Genomic DNA, 26,019 nt, shown 5'->3' with positions numbered 1-26,019 from the left:
ACCAAAAAATGGTACTTACATTTGTCCTAGCCCTTTTAATTACTGCGCTATGCGTATATATATTAGGGTTGCCAACCGTTCTCTATTCCAGAGGATAGTCCTCTCTTTGATCTTACTGTCCTCTTTTCTCTCACGTATTGGAAAAGTCCTCTTTTTTACATACCAAAATAAAAATCTTAAAAAGATTCGTCTATCGCCACAATACTTTTAAAAAACATTAATCTGTGTCTTTCGCTACTCCTACTCGTTTGTATAGAAAAGAAATTGAAATATTTATACAGGGTGACGCACCTCATTCGCCTCGGTTGATTATACGAAAACGGAAAGATGTAGAAACAAAATATTTCATGCGTATATGTGGGGAGTCAATGTGTACAATTTAAAATTATTTTGAAATATACAGGGTGTCTCAGAACTAAGATCCATACCAAAGTTATATTTTTTCTTATGGAACACCCGGTATTTTATTTCATTTTTGGATTATTGGGCCCAAAAAAAGGCATTTATTATAAGGATTAAATATGTGTAAAATCATTGGTTTTTGAGATATTTAAAGATATTTAAATATGCATGCTACAAGAGAATTGATTATCTTACCTATACGTATTATACTTGTACATTACTTTTCAGAATTAATTCTTGTGCTGAGTTTAAAGGCAAAGAAAAAACTTTACTGAAAAATGTTATTGCTTCCTTAAATGTATACAGGGGTACCAAAAATTAGTTATCTATTTTAAGGATTTATTTTACATAGAAACCTTGTTATTTCAAATGCAACACTCTATATTTTTTTACATAAATTCGAAGCAGATTTAAATGCTCTTTCAAACTATATTAGGGGCTCCTATACCTATCTATCTCAGATTTAGAATAAAAAGCGATTTTCAAACGCCATGGCAATTTCTAGTGACAGTTAGTAACTATTTTCAAAATCCACATTAGTTTATAGACTTTATTTAAATAACATTTATTAATATGTATCAATTATTCTATCCAGAAAAACGAAGGAGTAGTTATATTTTACGATAACTTCTAGATATATGATTTTTTTATAAAAGAGCCAATTACGGCAAATTCAATTTCTTCACTTCCAACGACAGGTTTCTGCCTAATAGGTTTTTTATAAACTACACTACCAATTCTGCGAAATAGGAAATAGGACAAGTATTTTTTCCAAGAAACGCTTATCAGGAAGATTCCTATTTGGATATTTTTGAGCATTAGCTCTTCAGGCCAAGAAATAATTTTCCTCACAAAACAAATTCACTAGTAACATATCCATTCGTTCCACCAGCAGATATGGCTTTATTTTTCTTCATAAAATAAAGAATACTTAGAATTAAACTATTGTGGGTAAATTTTAGTAAACTGTTTAAATAAGAATGTCCATACACTAATGTCAATTTTGAAAATAGTTACTAACTGTCACTAGAAAATTGCCATGGCGATACCAGCCATCTTGATTGCCATTTTATTCAAAAATCGCTTTTTATTCAAAATCTGAGATAGATAGATATAGGAAACCCTAATATAGTTTGAAAGAGCATTTAAATCTGCTTCGATTTGTTTAAAAAAATACAGGGTGTTGCATTTGAAACAACAAAGTTTTTAAGTAAAATACATCCTGAAAATAGATAACTAATTTGTGGTACCCCCGTATAAATTTAAGGAAGCAATATAATTTTTCAGTAAAGTTTATTTCTTTGCCTTTAAACTCAGCACAAGAATTAATTCTGAAAACTAATGTACAGGGTATTGATAATCTAATTCTCTTGTAGCATGCATATTTAAATATCTCAAAAACCAATGATTTTAACCATTAAAAAAAACCTAACATATTTAACCCTTACAATAAATGCCTTTTTTGGGCCCGAGAATCCAAAAATAAAATAAAATACTGGGTGTTCCATAAGAAAAAATATAACTTTGGTATGGATTTTAGTTCTTCTTATCAAAATAATTTTAAATTGTGCACATTGCCTCCCCACATATACCCATAAAATATTTTGTTTCTACATCTTTCCGTTTTCGTATAATCAACCGAGGCGAATGAGGTGCGCCACCCTGTATACAAGAATTATTTGTGGAAGCGATAAACATGTTTAACTATTTTATGTTGAAAATGTTTTTTTAACAAGTTTTGAGTATCAATATTATTAAGAAAGTAAGAAAGATCATCAATCGTATACCGTTTATATAACTTTTTGGTAAATTCTAGACATTTGGCCGAGGTCTCAAAAACTGTTTTGCCTGTGCCTCTTTTTTACTCTCTCGTCCTCTATTATTTATTTTGAAAGTTGGCAACCCTAACATATATTATTAATTGCATTAAAATTGATCCAGTAAAATCCTTATAAAGTACGGTTGATGCAGTTGAAATGTATATAAAAAATATGAGAAACATATATAGTTTTTTTTTGGAAAATAGATTTATATTAATACTCACATTTTTTGTATGGTGTTATCCAGTTAGTTGGCAAAAAAACAATAGAAGATGTTAATCTAATAATTTAATCTACTACAGCTACTCACAAACTGTGCACCATAATTTGTGAGTAGACAGTGCAACGTTGTGCAAGCAAAACAAGTGAATATCATGCGTCTCTGAGACGGCCTTTATTGATCTAAGAAAAGAAGCATTTTCCAAAATCACAGACAATTTAATAGTATTTACTTACGTTTATTTATAGACATTAATACAATAAAGGGAGAAACATCAAAGTCTAAAAAAATCAAACTCTAAATTTATCCTCGAACTATTTTATTTAGTAATTAACTGTAAATTACAAAATAACAAATTAGCAAATTAATCGAAGGATATCAAAGTAATGCAGAAAACTGGAAAATTTATGAGTTAATTTTTTATCAAAATTATATAAGCTTTTAATTACTCAAATTCTTTAGTGTTATTAATTAACCCTTATTATTAATTGGCTTTCTTAGGCGTGTTTTGTCATAAACCAAAGTGCAGAATTACAAGTTATATTGCATAATAATTTTAACAGAACTTAAAAAGACTTTCTAAACAAATTTGTTATAGTAGATGCATATACAGGGTGGGCCACTGAAAACTTACAATGGCTATAATTTTTAAACCAAAAAAGATATCCAAAAAATAAAAAATACCGTTTCTATAATATCGAGGGGGAATACATATGACGTATTTTTTGAACCACCCCGACCTACCCCTTAGGCGGCACCCCTACTCACTTGAAAATCTTAAATGGCAACACCCCACTTATGGCGCCTTTTTGGAAGGCCCAAGAAAAATGCTAAACGATGATCATAAAGTTTTTAGGGTGAAATTGAAAAACTACCCCTTACACGAAAAATTAGGTGGACATTAATGAAAAAAGTGATTTTTTCATCATAAGTTACAAATTGGGACCCAGCTAAATGAGGCAAATGAGGTATTTTTCAAACCACCCCGACCCACCCCTAAGTGCCACCCCCTCACTTCTAATCTCAAGATAGCGATACCCCACTTGTGACACTTCTTTGGAAAGCTAATTGAAATTGCTAAGCGATGGTCATACATTCAACTTAATTACTGGTAAGTAGTTAAAAGAAATGTAGGTGTGACGATTTGAAAGAAATTTTAAAGCGATTACGATTTTGAGCAATTGTTAAAATGATAATTTATTTTAACAATTGTTCAAAATGACAGCCGTTTTGTTCCATACAAAAATAGTAATCGTAATTCCATTGCGCGCAAAAAAAGTGGTACAAGAAATAAATTGAAAAATATTGCTTCTAGACTATCAGGAAAACCTAAGCAAATTTTGACAAATAACAAATAAATGACACGTAATAAAATTTTCACCTTTTTTTTACCTTCCAATTTTACTTGACATTGTTATAATGTAATAGTCTAGGAGATTATAATAAATTTCTTTGTACCAGTTTTTTTTGCTCGCAGTGGTACATGGATACAAAAATAATTCATTCTATTTATTTTGACACGTTTTGACATTTTTTTTACTTTTAGCTCCATTTTTTTGTTCTTTTTTATGACAGTCGTTCAGCAATTTTTATACGCTTTCCAAAGAGGTGTCACAAGTGGCGTATCGCTATCTTGAGATTAGAAGTGAGGGGGTGGCACCTAGGGGTGGATCGGGTGGTTTGAAAAATACCTCATTTGCCTCATTTAGCTGGGTCCCAATTTGTAACTCATGCTGAAAAAATCACTTTTTTTCATTAATGTCCACCTAATTTTTCGTGTAAGAGGTAGTTTTTCAATATCACCCTAAAAACTTTATGATCATCGTTTAGCATTTTTCATGGGCTTTCCAAAAAGGCGCCACAAGTGGGGTGTTGCCATTTAAGATTTTCAAGTGAGTAGGGGTGCCGCTTAAGGGGTAGGTCGGGGTGGTTCAAAAAATACGTCATATGTATTCCCCCTCGATACTATAGAAACGGTATTTTTTATTTTTTTGATATCTTTTTTGGTTTAAAAATTATAGCCATTGTAAGTTTTCAGTGGCCCACTCTGTATTAGACAAAAATAGGTAAAATATATTACATGAATATTTGATAGCTATAGAGTCTGTCCATCAAAAGAAATTATGACAGTTCTTCTTTGTCATTTTAAGTCAAAACTAAATTATTTATCTGAAAATTTCACACCTGTAATTTTTAACCAATCAAAACGTATTTTTTGACAAATCACCATGGCAACGGATAAATTTTAGTGAAAATGTTTTCCTACTCTACTATAAAAATTATACTGGAAATTTTTTGACGTTTATAATGACAGAATCAAGGATATATAGAATAAGGATATTCGACTGGCCCAAAAAAAACGTGCCGTATTTTATCGAGGAAGTTGATTTCGTCACGACCAATGGGCGTCGAGTATTTGAAATTGAAAACATATAAATTGACGGTAACCTATGTTTTTTGACTAATTTCCTGTGCTCATTTCACTGACAGATGTGATGAGATTATTTTATAGATCCAAACGTTTTTTGAATAATTTATTTTAAAGTTATTTCCTAGATGTTTGGTTTGGCCTTCTATATTCTGGTATTTGTCTACTAATAAATAATATCTTATTTTGTATTTCGATGTATGGAAATCTGCAAGTTTTGTATCTGAAGGCCGCAAAGAAATTTCGCTCTATAGTGAGAAAAATGTTATATCTTTTTAGACGCGTAGAATTACAAAATTTCTTATTTCAGATGTTCTGTTCTAAATGTGAGTGCTAATGTCAAAAATTAAAATATTGAAGATTGATACTTGAAATATTGGTCTTATTTCAAGTTATAGATACCCTTTGCCCTTTGGAAGTAAACAAATATTGAAGAAAGTGTTGTGCATTCACAGAATATATATATATTGGCATTAGGGATATATTTCCTTGATTTAGTAATGAAATTCATCATAAAAATTAATAATATACTATTTTATATTCACTCGTTCAAGTGCTGATCTATTTTTAAATTGAATATCTATGTCATTATTATGTATAACACGATATAAATAATTTAAGGATATAAGAAATTAAAATTTCAAGTGCCAATATTGATTATTTTTCCAGTTTTATTCAAATATATTGAAATTAATATGGAAACAAAAGTTCATAAATATTATTCTTAATAACAAGAATTGAGATTTGGGGATAAGTTTGAAAAGCCATGTCAGAAGAGTAGGATTAAAGACAAAGTATTAAGGTAACATATATTTGCATAAAGTTTTAATAACACTGACAATTTTATTTGTTTATGTTTATTAATTAAAATTTAGTTGCAATTGATTTCATATTCTAATATTTTTGAGAAAATTTTACTTATATACATACCTGAATATTATACTGCTTTTTTATTTTAAAGTGTGCCGACTGTGCTGTTATTTTTATACTAGTAATATTGTATACTGTAGGTATCTTATTCATATATAGTTATATATACCAGTAGTATAGATACTTACTTTCTCTCTATGCGTACTTATATCCTTGACAGTCTTTCTAAGTGCATATAATACTACTTTTTTAAGAGAAGGTAGTTTTTAATAATCTATTGTTAATTCCCCTAATTCTGTGTCCCCTAGTTCTCCTATACAACAATTATATATTTTTTTATCATTACTGATTTTAAAAGTTTCTTTTCAAAGAATTTGACCATATATTTTTTTTTTCAGAGTAATTGGGCTGTTCCTGAACAATATTGAATATAAATATTCAAAAATATGATTGATAACTGCATATCCTACTAAATAGATCAATACCAAAATCCCATTAGAGAAATAAGTTAAAATTATGTTTTACTTGTATAATTTTCTTGTTATTTGTCCACCATTATTTGTGACTTAGAAATTAAATAGTCAAAAAGAATTTAGTACCAGTTTTTATTTCCCAAAGAAAATTAATTGTTAAATAATTACATATTGCTTAAGATACAGTATATTATATTTTGTTTATAGTTGATAATTCTAGTTCTTAGTTGTTTATAGTTGATAATTAACAATATTTCTGATGTTAGATAAAAACTTTAATTACCAATAGCTACCTACCTATGTAGCTGCAGATTATATATTGTGTAGTAGGTACTGTATAATTCTTTAGTTCAAGAAACAAATATCAGTACAAGATGAGTACAAGTATATAACCAAAAAAATGTTTGATGCAAATTCTTTGTATAACATACGTACCCCTATGGTATTCAACTTTTCATTGTTCTTTTAATTAGATACACAATAAGCACATTAATTCGTTTATTATATAAAATAATTAATATTAACACAGACTAACCTAAACAGATGCGACAAACAATGCAAATGTGAAAATTACATTTTGGCGAATGCGCCAGGCAAATTTTTCCGTTAGATTTGTCATATAGGCGAATTTTACAGCGGACCAGCAAAGTAACCTCCATTCGTTTACTAAGAAGCCACGCCTCCTTTGTGTAGAAAATAGAGAGGGAATTTTGTAGTTCGGAATCAAATAGAGATGATTTTAATTTCATTAGTTTTTTTTCAATTTTTGATACATTTACAATCTATACCTACTAATATATAAAATTCTTAAGTGACTGACTCACTGATTAATCACGATCCTGCTCAAACTACTCAACGTAAGAAGCTCAATTTTGGCTTACAGGTTGATTCTAGGGTGTCGAGGTTCGATAAGAAGAGATTTTTCGAAATTCCAGTTCCAAGGGGGTGAAACCATCCCTCAAATATTACAATATTTTTTATTTAAAAAACGGCCAAGTTTCCGAAAAAACGCTTAAACACGTATATTTTATTTTGTTTTTTTACATAATTTAAGATTTTTAAAAATGTATACAGGGTGTTTCGAAAAATCTGGCCATTGATTAATCACGATCCTGCTTAAAGCGCTTGACGTAAAAAGCTGATTTTTGGAAAACGGATCGACTTTAGGGTGTAGAGGTTCGATAAGAAGGGATTTTTCGAAACACGAATTCTAAGGGGGTGAAACCCCCCCTCAAATATAAGAATATTTTTTTTTAAAAACCGATGAGTTTTTCGGAAAAACTCTTAAAAACGTATATTTTATTTTGTTGTTTTACATATTTTAAGATTTTTTAAAAATTTATACAGGGTGTTTCATAAAATATGACCATTGAGTAATCACGATTCTGCTTAAACTGCTTGACGTTTAAAGCTGATTTTTGGCAAACGGATTGACTGTGGGGTGTAGAGATTCGATTAGGAGGGGTTTCTCGATTCCAAGAGGGTGAAAATGCCCCTCAAATATTACAATATTTGTTATTTAAAAAACGGTTGGTCTTTCGGGAAAACGCTTGGACACGCATAATTTATTTTGTTCTTTTACATATTTTGAATTTTTTTAAAAAATCATACAGGGTGTTCCAAAAAGTTGGGTAATTGATTAACTACGATTCTGCTTAAACTCCTTGACGTAAAAAAATTATTTTTGGCAAACAGATTTTTCGAAGGTCAAATTCCAACGAGATGAAACTACCCGTCAAATATTACCAAGTTATATAATAATATCGCCATATTGTTTTTTCTCAGGCTCAGGACATAAATGTGAGAACATTTTATCCAGTTTGTATGTTAATGGAAATTCTTGCTTTGCTTTATCATCACCATTACAAATGATTAATTCGACGCGAACGAAGTCGCGGGTACACGCTAGTAATTAATAATAACTAAAATATATTAGGTATTTTTATGTATTTCTTATTTTATATTATATAATTTCTAACTATATAATTATTAGAAAGTGACTCCGCTGCCGGCGCCGGTTCCCTTAATGGTTGCCGGCTCCGGTTCCATTGACGGCTGAAAGAACGGCGGAAAGTAACGCCTAGCTATAGCCAATTTTGCGAGAGCAGCTGTGGCTCCGTTACTGAGACTGAGGCCATTACTTCGTGAACGAGAGGTCCGTGGTTCAAATCTCACGCCAAACCAGATTTTTTTTATTTTTTTATTGCTGTTTTTATTTTTAAAAAAAGCTGTAAATATTTAATAGCAATCAAAATACGGATTGCGTTGGTTTCACTCTTTTTGGTGGGGTTAGATTGATTATTTGGTGGAGTTAGTTGTGTTGGTTAAGTTGGTTATTTGGTGGTGTTGATTGCATTTGATATGTTAGCTATTTGGTGGGGTTGGTTTGGTTTTTACTAATTTACATTTGTTTAGCGTTGGTTAGTCTCTGGGGTAAGTTGACATTTTTATTTTCGGAGCCGGCATCTGTGCTCCCGAATTGTGGAAGCCGGCGCCGGCAGCGGAGTCACTTCCTATACATATACTTCCGATTACAGGATGGTCTGGGTCACAATTTCTTTCTTCTTAGTCTAAATACATTTACATTAACATTTTTTGACACACCCGACCTCCGTTTTCCGTTTATTATAGGCGCTCTGTGCTCTCAGCTCCATTGGAACGAACTATAATTATTATAATTATCCTTAAATTTGATCTCCCAAAAAGGGAAAAAGTCGGTACAAACATTCCGTAAAAATTGGTTCTGGGAGTTTAATATTCTGCACAAAGGTAAATTCATCCCCTAAAGAGGTGAAATTAGTGGTGGAAATTTATATAAAAATTTGTAAAAATCTCGTCCTAAGAATATACAATAATTTTGTTATTAATAATTTCAAAAGGTTTCTTAAGTAACGCAATGACTATATGAGAGGCGACTATGAAAATTCATCCCCGAGGAGGGTAAAATTAGGGCTGAACAATTATAAAGCAAAACATAAAATAAAAAACCTGTTCATTGAAAACATTACACAATAAAGGTTTCTCTAGGGATTCAATAAAAAAATCCATCCCTTAAAATAAGGAAAAAAATGATTGCAAATATTCGTTATTATTTGGTATAGAAGTATGATATTTCGGTGTGGCATACTTACGAAGCGTTTTTTCGAAACTCATTTCCTAAAGGGGTAAAATTAAGGGCAAAATATGAAAATTCGTTACTACTATTTGGTTTAGAAGTACATAATATTTATGAATTAAAATTTGGCCAAATATGCTTAAGTATAATTGGGATGCAATAGTATAGAGTAGAAGAAACGATTTTTGAAAATTCCTCATCTCGGGATGATAGGGGTGAAAGTTGGCATGAAAATTTATTACTACCGGGCATAGAAGTATAATATTTTTACAAAGTTTATGTAGAACTGTATGTTTATTTAAATTCGCTTTTTTCGTATTAGAAAATCTAGGTATTTTCGGAAAAAACACCCACAGTTTTTGATATAATTTAGTCCTAGAAAATATAAAAATGTATCTTCTTCAGTTTTTAGTTAAATGTTTCTCATCCATTGAAAGCACATTTTTTTAAAAGCATTTTAAATAAAATCAAAACAAGAAACTTAAACTGAATAGCTGAATTAACTAAAACAATACTAAGAACACCGTGAACTAACTAAATATAAACCAACAAAACCCAACAGAAAATTAAAATCGGAAACAGCTAATAATAATGATGTATGTAATACCCATGTGAAAGAACTGAAGAAACTGACTTAAAAATTAAAAATCCTCTGAAAACCTTCGATATTCCCATCTTAGATTCCCATATTCTTTTTCTAGGACACTGTTGCCAATTCTACTTACCAATTTGTATAAACTATATCGGTATCACGGCACATGCAAACAATATGCCGTGTCTGTATCATAAAAGTACCTATTTGCTATATAAAAGGTCAGCTGCTAAATTTTAAATCAATTTAAAATATCAAATAAAATGATAGTAGTGCATAAAACTATTAACAAGCAGGATATAAAAATAATTAAAGATAATTTAAGCTGGCTAATAGTAGATAGACTTTAGATTAATATTTGAAATTAACAGCTGGAAGTACTGCTAAATACAAACGGCAAGCTGACAACAAAGATCCTATTCTTTAAGAATTTTATATTTCTGATATTTTATATCATTTTTAATTTTAAAGAAATCGTCATTTTCTTTATACATATGTATTGATCTTAACCCATTTTTAAAGTTTGTAAATTTCTCATACTTTACAAATAAATATTAGCTGATATTTCCTAACATCATGTAATTATAGTTATTTATTATTATCCAGGAGAAAGCGCTAATACAAGTACATATAACATTTAATTCTCACATAAAAAAAAGTTCAAGCTGGCAATCTCGCTTTGACTTTATAATCGTGCGGCGGCTGCGACGGCCAGACGAGACGGCGCGGTGTATCAAAGGCAAGGTTAAAGGCGAGAAAGAACGAAAGAAATGGAAGCTTAGGGAAGGGGGGAATGCGGGAACGATTTGATGTCACCACGGCTGTTTGTTTGGCCGAATATTTTGCCTTCATCGACGGTATCGCCGCCCTGTCGTCGCACTTCCGAACATAGGTCTTTTTGAACACAAAATTTCCCATAAGGTGTCGCATCTGTTTAAGTTAGTTTGTGATATTAATTAATAATTCGTTTGTTATATAAAGCTAACTACTTAAATTCACAATATAAATATCACAATAAATGTATAAGCTTTGATCAATTCCTATTATTAATACCTGACGACTTATAACTTACTTTATAACTACTAATGGCTATCCTACTAACACACTAGCCAACTAATAATAAACCCGTTCTAAAAAAATACAACATAAAGACATCGTTATTGCAATAATATAGAAATATATTCCATGTATCATTAACTACCTATAAATACAATACCCACATCTTCTTTTACGCGAATAGTACGTTTTATATTGCCTGCATTGTACATCGTACAAATTGGCTAGAATTTATTAATATCCATTGCAAACATTTCTCTATCAAAGGGTCTAAATGTTTTGTCTTTTTACTGTGTCCCTGTAATATGTTATCAATTAACAACAGTTATCAAATGACCTGGACAATAATAATTGTTTTACCTTTTTTTCAAACTAAACTCTTGAAACAAACTATATAAATAAAATTTATCTCATAACCTAACTTGCTGCTAGAATTTCTTTCTTGTTATTCTATGTTCCTGTATTGTTATTCTTCATATTATCAATTTCTATGAGCAATATCATTACTAAATCAAGGAAGTCTATTCCTAATGCCAATTTAAATTCTGTGAAGGCACAACACTTTCTTCAATATTTGTTTACTTCCAAAAAAGGTCAAAGCATATAACTTGAAATAATATTTCAAGTATATATTTAAATTTTTGACATTAAGCACTCACATTTAGAACATCTGAAATAAGAAATTTTGTAATTCTACGCGTCTAAAAAGATATAACATTTTTCTCACTATAGAGCGAAATTTCCTTGCGGCTTCAGATACAAAACTTGCGGATTTCCATACATCGAAATACAAAATAAGATATTATTTATTAGTAGACAAATACCAGAATATAGAAGGCCAAACCAAACCTCTAGGAAATAACTTTAAAATAAATTATTTATTCAAAAAACGTTTGGATATATAAATTACAATAATAATCTCATCACATCTGTCAGTAAAATGAGTCAAAAAACATAATGGATTACCGTCAATTTATATGTTTTCAATTTCAAATACTCGACGCCCATTGGTCGTGACGAAATCGTCTTCCTCGACAAAATACGGCATTTTTCCCAACATAGCCCGCTATAGGGAGTTGAATATCCTTCTTCTATATATCCTTGGACAGAATATATCTTTTTGAGAGTCTGATTTTTATTTGTTTACCAAAGGTTTACATGATAATTTTGACACATTTCAATTAGAAAGCTGAGATGTTTTCCATATTCTTTGGACAGCTCCTTTCTTCTTAATGGCGAAAATGTAGGACTTGGAATGGACTGAATTAAATGTCTATGTCTAATGAAATATATATAATATTTAGACACTATTTTATTCACCTTTTTCCCATTTAGTACTTTAAATTTTGAGTAGTTTAGATGCAAGTATTCGTGAACAATTCGAAACAAATTTTCTTTCTTCAAGTAGGAGCCACAATCCTCTATTAATGCGGGTAAATAAGTCATCGTCGATGATTGATCATTACATCAGACAATTTTTCGTATATTTTGCATTTAAAACAAAGAATATTGTTGGTTTTTCAAGCTGCACAATAGGTATTCTTTATTACAACAAAACGCGAGTTTTTCTGCTATTTTAAACTGTCAAAATACGATGATCACAGCCTTTTATGATTGACGCTTGCTGACGCTGCGCGCTGGTTATGAATTCCATAGCAATAAAGCGTTTATGAAAAGTTAATAAAACGCAAAAAAGCAATTTTCTACCACTTGTAAACTACCTTTTAAATTATGATTTTCTACCTTTTAAATTATGATTTTCTACTACTTGTATTAAGCCCAAGTAACTATAAAATGAAAGAATATAATATCTTAGGTCCTAAAATGGCACTTTTGAGCTACTATAATCAGTAGAAGTCAACAGTTTATAGGTTATTTTTAGAAAATTATTAAATAAAGAAAAAAAAATAAATTATAAAATTTTCAAAATATTCATGAGCTCGAAAAAATTTCCGGAAATAATTTGACCTCTAGTGGTATTACTAGTGATAATTTTTTATATAGGAATTATCATAAGCATAGAAAAATGGGCACAATAAATTCGCTCTTTAATTTATCAATATTAAAATAATATTTAACACCTTCCTTAGATTTTTATACTCATTGTATGAGTAAATAAGTGTACGAGTATCAACCACATTATTTGTAACTTCCGTATAAAAATCTAAATAATTTGTTTATATTAAATGCCCTATTTTCAGATATTTATCTTTATCGTCCCAAAAATAAAATAACGAGCAAATTTAAAATTTATTTAGCTGTGTAGTCCCGATAAAACAAATAAGAAACCTTCAAATAACTACTGGTATCTAAAAATAATACCAACCAGGAAAGCTTTTATCTCAAAACGAATTTTCAATAAAATTGTATTAACCTTCGGTAATGTATATACATTTTTCAATTGTTTCGATTGTTTGTTATAAATTGTTCCAAGTTATCTTAATATATTTCTCAATAAAATTCTTTATTATTACTTTAATCTTAACATATTAAATTTAAAACAGGGTTTCTTTAAAAATATTTTATAAGTTACTATTTTAAAACTCAGTTGAGACGAAATATTGTAGTGAGTCTTTGTGACAGAGTTACTAAACCTTCTACTAAAAGAATAATAATAACAGGACAACTCTTAGTTAATCATCATCATCATCATTATTCTCAGTTTATTTAACCATTTCCAATTATGGTGTAGCCTCCCCCTCAGATGTTTAGATTCTCTCTTTGTAGTTGGGTCCATTGTTGTCTATTGATGGCTATGCGGACCCAAATTATCCATGCTAATTTCTTAATATCATGGTCCCATCTCAGGTTTGGTCTTCCTCTATGTCTCTTAATTCCTCGTGGGTACCATGCTTTAATTTTTGTGGTCCATCTGTTGTCCGTCCTTCTTGCCAGGTGTCCTGCCCATTGCCACTTGGGAGATTTGATTATGTGGGTGACATCTATTACCTGGGTTTTTTGTCTTCTCTACTCTATTCTTTTGTGGTCTTTCTTGGTTTTTCCCAGCATAGTTCATTCCATTGAGCGTTGTACGACCTGCAGTTTTGAATGTCCAGGTTTCGCATGCATAGGTCATGACTGGTAATACAGGGTGGGCCAAATTGCTTTTAAAGGGAAACATTCTTTTCTACAGGAGATAGACGAAAACTAATATCGGTGTCTGAGCTCAATTTTTATTACAAACATGATTGTGAAAACCGCACATCCATATCTCTTACAGTTTCGGAGTTAAGGTAGTATCAGACACAGCTACTTTTGTTGCGCAATTTTTTTGCAGCCGCTGCAAAAGTTGCATACAGTGTTCATACACCAGCAGAAAGTAGCCCAAAACGCGCACTTTTTATGCAGCAGCTGCCTAAAAAAAATGCAGATCGACACTACATGCTTTTCATATGTTCACACCAAAGCCCTAATTTTGCAACATATTTTGGTAGCCGCAGCCTTGGAGGGGCAACATTCAACAGTACACCACCCACAGCTCAAGATATCGTGTACCTTTTGGGAGACGGTTTCGTTTTTTTAACATTGAAAATGTTTCTGTTATCCTATATAAGGGAGCCCAAATCGAATTAAAATGCTACATTTGCCACACCATGACGTCATCACGCGTATACGTATAGGAAATCTCGGCGCGGCGGCGGCAGTCGGACATCGCTAATTGTTTATTGATATATCTTTATTAGTTTAAAAGCAAAAAATATGGGGTTTGCTTTGTTACCTTGTCAAGACATAAGCGAAACTTATAAATTGTTTCTTTTTTTCATTTAGGCCTTCGTTTTTCATTAAATGAAAGTTATATTTAAAAGTCCATTTTTAAACCAAATTTTCGCATGATTGAAATGAGTTATTCATGTTTAAAGTTTTTTCGGTCATAAGCGCTAATGGAAATGTTTTTTGTAAATAATTATAAAAAATTACTCCCTACGAAGACTTTATTTTGTACTGGATCAAAAAATAAGTATTTGTTTTCTCTATACGGTGGTATTAATATATCGATTTTTGATGATAGTGCCCTTTTTCCCAGTCTAATTTTGTACTACTTTTGGAATAAGGGTCCCCATATCACGTATTTGTACTTCCTTCCCTGAAAAATTCAGCTTGTGATACCGAAGTGGGATACATATATAAAAGCTCTTTTTATATATTTTTTTTTGTTACATCCATCCCGCCGAAACCGCCTCACCAATCTTGATGATTCTTTTTTTAAATGAAAGGTATATATGTCTAGATTTGTTATGAAGTATTATTATATCGTTTAATCGGTATTTCTTTATGTAAAACGAATAAATATTAAAACATACCTGAAAAACACCTACACAAAATACCTCCAGAAAACAATTATTTGTCATTGTCAATGGTGTGTCAGTTAGATTATAGAGATTATATATCAAGTTTTTAGATATTTTAGGGGTCAGTTCATACCACTAGCTTTAGATACATCAATATTAGCACAAAGGTTCGTTTACAGGACATTAGTGATTAGTGAATTAGTATGCAAAGCGATTTTAGAAAATTCATCCTCTTAGAGTGTAAAATTATGTCGAACGATTTGTTGTATGAAAATCATTTACTAGAAGAATGAAATTCTACAGAAAGAAGAATAAGAAGAGATTTTTGAAATTCATCAACCAAATGGGTAAAGTTAGTAAAAAATTATATAAACCTTCGTGACCTCTGGATTATACATATAAAAATTTGCACAAAGGATCATTTAAAAAACATGAGTTAATTATTTGGACATAGGAATTTATGAAATTCGTACCCTTAGGGAGTAGAATAGGGAATGAAAGTTTGCTGTACGAAAATGCATTACTATAACATCTAGAAGTATAACATATTATACAAGGGTTTATTTAGTGACATCAATAATATGAACGAAATATTTCTTCTTCAAATCATCCTTCTAGGAATAAAAAATAACATAAAGAGAGTATTAGTGCTCTGGAAAAATAAAATAAAATCAGGGGAGTATATCAAGAAAAACGACAATTATATGTCAAAGATATTTATTTTAGTATACAGTTTATATGGGACCATAGGTAGGGTTCTATCCATAGAGGGTAAATGTCATTTTACTATTTATTATTTTCGAGAGATTTTCTTTTTTGAGATTTTGCAAAATTTCGACTTTGGTTCGAGTTCTAAAACACCCTATATATAATTATTAAGACATAAAAAGCCGTCACAAAAGAGCGCCATAAACTTCGTTATTTAACATTCATCCATAACGTTCGTTATTTAAACATATGTATGTAATACACTCATATTAACACTAATCATATTTTTACGTTTTTATTCATCATTTTCAATGCCCCCCCGGTTGCATCTTTGTAAAGAACTGTGAATTTTTTAAATGGATGACGAGACAGTGTTAGCAGCGGCATATTTATATGTGACTTTGGCGGAGAAACAGAAGCGGCGACAAAAAAAACAAGAGTGTGGGTCAGGGAATGGATAAGAAAGCGCGAACAGTTGGATCCATTCAATAATAATTTACTTACTGAATTGCATGCTCAAGACGAGTGGCACTTTAAAAATTCTCTGCGTTTGGAAAAGGTGGATTTTAACTACATCTTACTAAATACCTACATATAAATCCTGGAGTTAACTGAAAAAAGTGTATACATTTTGGGCATACCGACAGAATACTGCACCGATGTCCGCAGTAAAAGTTTCAACTGATCAGTAATATTTTGCTGCACCTTGCAACCTTCCTCAACAACTGTTCACACCGGCTATTTCTTAAACTGCGCGCAACAAAAAAGTAGCCTACGCAACCAAGCTGCGATCGCAACGTTGCAGGTTGCCTAGGTATTCACACTTGCAGCAGATCAAGTTGCACAGTTTTTTAATATGCTGTGCAACAAAAGTAGCTATGTCTGATACTACCTTTGCGAGGTATTTTTCAAAAATGTGCATTTTCAAATTTCATCAATCGCTGTAACTTTTTTGCTATGGAAAATTTTGTATTTTTATGTAAACATTTCCAAAGCACCTTTTTACGTAAAATTTAATGGTTTAAGTAAAAAAAATTAAATTTAATATTTTAAGAATTAGCAACAGAAAATCTGATTTTTTATATAGGACTCCCTGTATATTTTCAATTCATTGAAAATAATTTAAAAAATATAGCATACTTGAGATTTTGCTCGATTTCTCTTCAAGATATACAGTTTTTAAAAATTCGCACACTTTCAATAAGTAAGCTTTGAACGGCGCCGGCTGTAATGCAAAAAAATTCTAGCTGTGAGCAGCAAATAAAACTAAAATAATATTTACAATGAGAGATCCGGAATTTTCTAACAATTTAAACAAAATTTAACAACATCAACTCATTTAAACTATATCTAATAACAATAAAAATTAATAACAAACCAAGACATGAGATTTTGCTACAGGTGTTTGACATGTCGACCGTCTTCTCTTATGGGCAGACAGGACCGTTTTTGAACGTTTCTCGCGAAATTCGTTAACTCAGTGAGGGTGAAAGATACTCTCGCATAACCGCTAAGTACTTCTAATTTTTGTCTAGATTATACGGGCAATTTAAAAAAAATTGGCGCCAAGAGGCACGTATAGCGGCCCATACTAAAATATGTTAATAAAAAGTTGGTAGGCAGTTCTTTTAGTTTCAAAGTAAAAGAATTTTTCCTATTTTTTTTATCTCAAAAACTACGACTTTGACTGATTTTGATGTTATTACAAAATTAGTTGCAAATATCTTAAATTGAAAACCGCGTTTCGCTAACTACTGTAATTTTGGAGATACGATTTTTTTAAATTTTAACCCCCTCCCATACCCCCTTACCAACCCCCCACCCCCACCAAAAACTAAAGGCCAGATTCTCGGGTGCCACAGTAGTTTTGTGCCAAATTTGGTTAAAATCGGTTTAGCGGTTTTTAGTTATCGTGTTACAGACGGACACACGGACACCATGAAAATATTTTGTATTTAGGTCATTTATGACCCAAATAACTTATTTTGAGAGAAATTAAAAAACTTTTTTTGCCGATCTTAATAGCCTACCATACCTATTGGTATGGTCGGCTAATAAGAACCTTTATTCTTCGGTCCCCAACGGCTGGGATCTTGGTTAATAATTATTTTCGAAATTGGCTGCAAAAATTTGCTGATAACTTCAGCATTCTACGACGGTGCCTCGTCTTACTGGAAAAATATGTTTTCGAGTTCCATTAAAGGCATATCAATAATAAGGGGTCCAAAGCCTACTAGTTAAAACTGACGAAATTTTAAAAATTCTGTATTTCGAAGGGGATTATAACAAAATATCAAGTGAGCTATATTTTTGGAAAAGTAATTTTAAGTCCTTTTCAGATAAATAAAAATATACAGGGTGGTGTCCCAAATAAAAAATCAATTTTTCTGTTGATAACTCTTAAATTATTGATTTAAGAAAAATATACTTAAACCATTAAATTTTACGTAAAAAGTTGCTATGGAAATAATTTCATAAAAATACAACATTTTCTATAGCAAAAAAATACAGAGATTTATTAAAAATTAATATTTTTGAAAAACACCCCGTAACTCCGTAACACCATCATGTTTTTAATAAAAATCCAATCCAGACACCCATATTAGTTTTCGTCTATCTCCTATAGGTGTGTTTCCATTTAAAAGCGTCCAATTTGACCCACCCTGTACTCATTGGTCGAACTCTTAGTTAATTTTAGGAAAAATTTATAAATGTTCTTGTTCTGCAACCTCTTATCTATAATTTTTCTTCTTTTCAGAAATACCGGAGCCAATATATTTGATTTCCAAACCGTACAACAAAAAATACACCTACTTCACCCAATGCGCGCCCATTTGGAGTGAAGAAACTGACACCATCTACATGATCGTCAAAATGATCGTCTTCTACTTCTTGCCTTTAGTTCTCATGTCTGTAGCCTACACCCAGATCATCAGGGTGTTGTGGAGGTCAGGCCATGCTCCACAACAAAGCACAAGTAAGAGTTCCAAATTTATTTTTATTATTGTTGATGTTTCAGTGAATTAAATAAAATATACCGGGTGGTGCATCCTCGTTGGAAACAAAGGAAATCCCATGCAAATTTTGAAGTGTTCAAATATTGGCTCTCCTGCAGATTTTACAGCGAAGTCGTAAATATATTTTTAAAGGTTTATGTATGGTAAATACACATATTTGAACAATTTTAGACCAGCTGATTTTGAGCAATTTAAAAACGATTGCCTCTATTTTTATATTAGAATCGAACAGGTAACTATCAAACACCAGTCAAAGACATAACTTACGTTTACAAACTCTGATTTTGTCATTGTCAAAAGTAATTTAATTTGAATTTTCAGGGGAAATTAACCGAAACATGTCAGACACACTGTCTAAGCTATTTTATCCATTTTACCATTTTATCCTGCTTACTTTTTCTTTAGGTATATAACAATAAACTATTACTAGTAGGTACTGAATATTAAAATTAAGTTTTTGGAAAATGACAGTGACATCTTAAGGTATGTCGGTTTTTGACTGGTGTTTGATTGTTACCTGTTAAGTTTTATTTTAAAAATAAATGCAGTTTTTCTCAAATTACTCAAAATCGGCTTGTCCAAAATGGTTTAAATTTGGCAAGTGTGTTTACCAAACGTAGACCTTTAAAAAATCTATTTACGACTTCGCTATAACATCAATAGGGAAGCCAATATTTGAATAGTTCAAAATTTGAATGGGATTTCGTATATATTTCCAACGACCCGGTAGATATATCCAAGCATTTATATGCTCTACGGTATGTCCCCAGATTTTCTTAACAAAAGGAAAAACTTTTTTATTATTGGCATTTTTAGAAAAATGCAATGTACAGGGTGGACCATTTTGGTTGTTTCTATAGGGTATCTAGGAAACCGTAAGAAATATTCAAATTTTGATATTGCAGACTCGGGTTCTTTTTTTGAAAAAACAATGCCGCAAACGGATCGCGGCTATCTTGATCGGTTTGGAAGCTACAGAGGGATTCTCAAATTTTGTACTTTTTGAAGATGTTCGATAGTTTATTTATTTCAGCAACTACGCAAAAATGAATTATACATTCTCAAGGTACTTTTCTGTATAGAATGCAGTGGCGTAGTCAGACTTTTTTCGAAAAAAAATATTTTTTTAGATATTAACTATACTTGTGGTTTGGTTTGGTTTGGTTTGGTTTTCTTAAAATATCCAGTTGGTAGTAGGCCACGCCGAGTAACAAAGTAAACGATTGTCATGGTAATCAAGACATACCTTTCTGTAAAACGAAATTTATCGAAATGCAAATAGAACATTAGAAGAGTTACAAGATAGTTTTGTTGTGGCTTTACAAAGTGTAACCAACATACACATTCGAAATGCTGTTCGGCGTGCAGAGACGGTGCCAACCCCGTCTAGATAATAATGGGCAGCAGTTTGAACATTTAATGTAGTCTTTGTGTTTTTATTTTTTATATTAACTGAGAAGCCCGATTGAAGTAAGCTGTGTTGAGTTTGTATTAAAATATGTTCTTTTGTTTCTGTCACACTTATTTTTATTTGCTTCGTATTTTTCGAATTTATTTAATTGCTAATACATGGATTAATTTGAAAGTAGATATTCGCTTGTTTCCTTTAATACTCGGCATGACTTACCAAGAGGAAAGTCGATATCTTTAAATAAATTGGAATTTTAAAGTTAATAGTGAAAATAAATATATAGTGTTATATATTTTCGAGAAGCCCATGGCAAACTGATTTAGGAAATTTAAAAATATACAGGGGGTTGTATTTAAAAAAAACATAAGTATAGTTAATATCTAAAAAAATTTTTTTCGAACAAAATCTGACTACGCCACTGCATTCTACACAGAAAAGTGCCTTTAGAATGTATAATTCCTTTTTGGCGCAGTTGCTGAAATAAACAAACTATCGAACATCTTCAAAAAGTACAAAATTTGAGAATCCCCCTGTAGCTTCGAAACCGATCAAGATAGCCATGATCCGTTTGCGCCATTGTGATTTTTTCAACAAAAGAACCCGAGACTGCAGTATCAAAAGTTGAATATTTCTCAAGGTTTCCTAGATACCCTATAGAAACAACCAAAATGGTCCACCTTGTACATTAAATTTTTTTCTTGTTTTAAAGTGGTTAATCCCCTTTATACTTTCTCATCAATCAAAACCATTTTAGAACGAGGAAACATTTTAATGTAGAATGCATTTTTCTAAAAAATGCCAATAATAAAAAAGCGTTTCCTCTTGTTAAGACAATCCGTAGACATACATTGCTTAAAGTTTTCTTTTTCAAATAAGCGTTAAAATACGCCTATAAAAGTTTGATCACCCTGTATAATATAAGGTTTGTTATAGTGGAATTAACCTAAATAGAACCAAAAAAGAACTATCGATACTTCTAATTAATATAAGTTAGTTATTGTCGTAGTTTCTTTCTCTGTAAATTCCAATTCTTCACTTATTTCCAATCTAGAGTTTTTCTGGTAATTATCTTGAGCTAGTAACGTTTCGATACATCCTACACGGTACCAAACCTTCATTAAGTTTCCTAATTGGATTTCTTACTATTTATAGTAACGAGATATACACAGACGTAATTTTTTGTAAAACTGTAGTTGTTTCTTATTCCAAGAGCGAAAAATTTCATGTGTATTATTGTGCTTAGGCCCCTTTAAGATTAAGATATTGTAATATTTAATATTACTACAGTTTACTGTAAATCTACAAATTTATTAATTGAATTAAATAAAAATTTCCCTTTAAACCATTGAATAAAAGTACCAAGCAACAAAATTAGCACGACCCCCATAGAGCTTTAATTTGGCGTAAGCCGGTCCCACATGATATGGCAAACACCTTCCTTCTCAATTAGACGCCGAACTGTTCTTTTTGTTTGATTACCCCTGCTCTTCGCTGTATTTTGCCTCTAGTATATTTTGGACCAGTTTTGAGATGGCTGGTGTTGGGCCCCGAACGTTTGGCAGTATTGCGGATAACGCTTTAGCAGTTCGTTCATAACCAACATGAGATACAGGCCAGAGACATCGATTTGTGACGTCACCGCAATAGTCGGGCTTTTGTATTGTGCCATATGGTACTGCATATAGTTTTTGCATAAATAATAGTATTTATTGATAGTTTTGCCAGATATAAATATGAAAAATATTATACACAAAGGTATTAAAAAGTAACATTAACTTTTTATCGCGTTAAAGTAATTGAATAGCATTAAAATTTAGATCTAAAACACGAATATTAATATGAAATAAACAACAGCATAAGATGGACAGAATAAAATCCAGATAGTAAAAAGCATGTCCTAAAATTACGTTAGCGAGTATTCAGCAACTAGTAATGATATACCTTGTGATAAAGTTTCCAAATATTAAAAAATTTGAAATCTATACTTTATCGACAAGTTAAGAAAATCTATTGTATATGATAAGGGCAGAATACATTTTAAAGTTTAATTAAAAATAATTGTAAAAATTTGCCTAACATATTTAAAAAATGTGGATATCAGGTAGAATTAACTATTATCATTAAGTAATTTGTAGTTCGATGTTCATCAAGTAACCATCTCCATATATCGTAAATAAAAAGATAAACATATCATTTTTTTTATATAAAATACTGAAATAAAGTAAAATTCATTTAATTTCTTTAAAATGTATTGCCATTTCATAATAATAATATATATTTCATAATAATAATAATAATTTTCAATATTTATTTCATCCTGAATTTCCAAATCCTGTTTTCTTTCATCGGGATGTTTGGGAACATGCACAGTCATATAAGAGGGTTGATTTGGAAAAATTGTAGGCACAGCATCTTCTGTAGGTTTTGGACGTGACCTAGTTACAGTTAATATTGTTACGTTTTTCATCACACACGCCACACTTGACACCAATTGTTACGTTTTTCGTCGGTTCCGTGTGGATAGAAAGTCACAATTTATTTAAACACTATTTATTTAACACTAATTAACAAAAACAATAACGATTAAAAGACTTAAAGAACTATTTATAACTTATTTACAATTTATCTAATTATTTATCTAACAGAAATTTATTTTGAATCAGGGCGGCGATTGTAACTGTACGCGTCGATCGGTTATTTATCTCTCTCCTCTTCAGGTTTCGGGCATCGGCTTATATACGAGAGAAACAGACAGTCCAGACTTGTCTAGTAAATTCTTGTTCGTTCTTCGAACGTCGGTGGGCGTATGAGTCATAGCAGGCGCCTGAATTCTAAGGCCGAGTTCACACGGTACGGGTCCGCAACAATATTGTTGGGAAAGAGAATGTAGACAGATCCTGAGTACTTATTATAATTGCTGCTACAAGGCACAGGCACAGAACAATGTCGCAGCACTTTTTATTTCACAAAGAAAAAATAAAGAAACGAAAAATGTTTTACCTAAAAATACACGTCACTTACGTTGGTTTAACATTATACACTAACACTAACGCTATTAATTATGTTTTTATATAAATTCCCCAACTTTTTCCTAGGCCGGACACATAGCCCGCATCGCCGGTGTTACTATAATTTTTACCGAAAGTATGTTTTTTCGCGGATACGATGTTATGAATCGGATCTAGATAGTTCACTATTCACTCAGAGTACACTCAAAATTATTTAGTATAATTTTATTAGCATAGAAACGCGTAAAAAACACAGATTTGTTGCGAAACTAATGAAAACAAGAGGTTTGTTTACGACTACTAATTCTCGACCACTTCGGTAGAACTGTCAAAACAGTCAGGCCCTGAATATGACGTTAGCCACGGTTCGTTTTGTGATTTCAAACACACCTCCTTGATATGCAGGCTCATCGTGAGTGCACGATCTATGTGAAATCCAAGATGTTGATTTGCTTTACTGGATTTATTTTTATATCCTTAAAATTAAACTTTATATGGTCAACTTTTCTCTTGCAGCTCAGTAAAATCGCCTCTGTTTTTTCCACAGCTATTTCGAGTCTGTGCTCACGCATCCATCTGGCTATAACCTTTAGTGTATCATCCAGTCTGCATTAGGTCGAGGTCGTTTATTTTTTTTGTTTCTTTTAGTTTTTTTTTTGTTTTTATCACAGCAAGATCATCGGCGTAACAGATCAATTCTGTCCCACCTGGTACAGGAAGCTCCATGACACTGTCGTATAGTATGTTCCACAGAGTTGGCCCTAGCACCGAGCCCTGTGTGACGCCACCGAATACCTCCCTTTCATCTTCTCTATTGAGAACTATAAATCTATTATCAAGATAGCTTCTTATTATGTTCACCAAATAGTCACTTATGCCCCATCTTCTAAGTTCCGTAATAATTATCTCCCATGACGCGCGGTTAAATGCATTTTTAACGTCAACTAAAATCAAAGCATTATGCCATGTGGCTTTTCTTTTCACGATATCCGATATTTTTTTTCATGGCATGTGTGGTAGATTTCCCCTTTACGAATCCATATTGGTTTGGGTGCATACCATTTCGTTTCTTCCTAATTTCTTCCAAGAGTCGCGTATTAATGAGTTTCTCATAGACTTTCCCGATTACATCAATGAGGCAAATTGGATGATATTTTGGTGGATAATTTAGGTGCTTCCGGGGTTTCTCTATTAGAGTTAATTTGGATCTCTTCCATTCTTTAGGGAATTCATTTCTCTGAAGAAAGTTATTGAAAAATATTTTAGAATATTCTACATTGTCCAATATTAACGTTTTACCACATTTGGTGGCAAATCATCACAGCCCGGAGATTTGTTAATTTTTTCTTTGACAGCATTTATTATACCTGAATCGCCAAAAATATCACATTCTTTTATCGCAGTTTTATCACCTTCCTACGGTGGATACATTAACATTTGCCACATCGTGTGGAAGACACAGTTGCAAGTTATGTGTATTGTATAACATTGTCGAAATCCGTGTCAAATGTTACTTCCTAGGTTGGAACCAACGTTGGAACCATCGTGTGTTTTTAATTGTAACACTTAATTATTTTGATTTCTAGATTCACAATCTGATTCATCACGATCAGGCCAATCAGTAAACACCTTTGCCATGAATATGAACGCTAGTACAGAAGGACAGCTGAAATCCAGAAGAAAAGCAGCCAAAATGTTGGTAGCTGTCGTCACCATGTTTGCTTTCTGCTTTTTTCCCGTTCATTTTTTATCCATAATACGGTAAGTAAATATCTACGTGTAGTATCAAAGTCAAAAAGAGTCATGTTAACGGAATTAGGCTACATTAACGCAAAAATATAATTCAACCATAGACATTTTTAAAAAATCGACTAACTACACAGGGTTATTCGGTTATTCACGTCATTCGACACGGTGTATTGTCGCAGGGTGCCTAACTCTGGAAGATGGATACCCGCTAGATTCGTATATTAAAAACTGCTAGAATCTGCTAGGAGCGATTTTGAACCTGAAATTGTGCTTTTTCGCCTATTTTTGAACCTGTTTTTAGGGCTCTCATCACCAGATAAGACAAATTTAAAGTGACTTCTAAGATTCTAGGCCTATGTACTATAAGAATACTAAGGGTCGGCATTTCTGGTCTTGGGTGCCGGTTTTCATGTGTACGAAGAGTACGGTCAACACGCTTAGTAAAATAAGATGCACTGAATAAAGATAGAAGGCGAGTATTTTCTCAAGCGCATGGAATCTAGCATCAGATTAAGTAGTTATGTAATAAATACTTCGTATTTTTGCTCACTCCGACTTACTAGATTGCCATAACGACTCACTCCTATACATGTAAACGCCGACCTAAAGGTTTGTTTGCCAGCGGGGTATATGATTATTACGCGATTATTGAGGCAAATTTTGAAAAAAAATGTCTTTTTTAGAATTGAAATAATAATTTTTGTGTCAGTTTTACTTATATTTTAATCAAAAATGGGGGGTACTACGTAAACCGCTAAAACCGCTAGCCTTTAAATAATATGTTTTCCTGCTAAACTGGAATAATAAACCGCTAGATCTAGCTTGAAAACCGCTAAGTTAACAACAGTGTTGTAGCCAAAT

At 31.7% G+C, this 26,019-nt stretch overlaps 1 protein-coding gene across 1 annotated transcript in view; it reads left to right on the top strand.

Annotated features, from left to right (window-relative positions):
• Nucleotides 1-26,019, top strand: part of LOC115883421 (orexin receptor type 1-like) — a 452,630-nt gene that overhangs the window by 292,708 nt on the left and 133,903 nt on the right. Inside the window, exons 3-4 of the mRNA XM_030901781.1 lie at nucleotides 18,732-18,950; nucleotides 24,996-25,170. Coding sequence (XP_030757641.1) covers nucleotides 18,732-18,950; nucleotides 24,996-25,170 — 394 coding nt within the window. The remainder of the gene's footprint in view (nucleotides 1-18,731; nucleotides 18,951-24,995; nucleotides 25,171-26,019) is intronic.

Source organism: Sitophilus oryzae, unplaced genomic scaffold, assembly GCF_002938485.1.
Source record: "Sitophilus oryzae breed Bouriz unplaced genomic scaffold, Soryzae_2.0 scaffold_1899_pilon_pilon, whole genome shotgun sequence".
In the NCBI taxonomy this organism is placed as follows: Eukaryota; Metazoa; Arthropoda; class Insecta; order Coleoptera; family Curculionidae; genus Sitophilus; species Sitophilus oryzae.
This window is presented reverse-complemented; position numbering and strand designations above follow the sequence as displayed.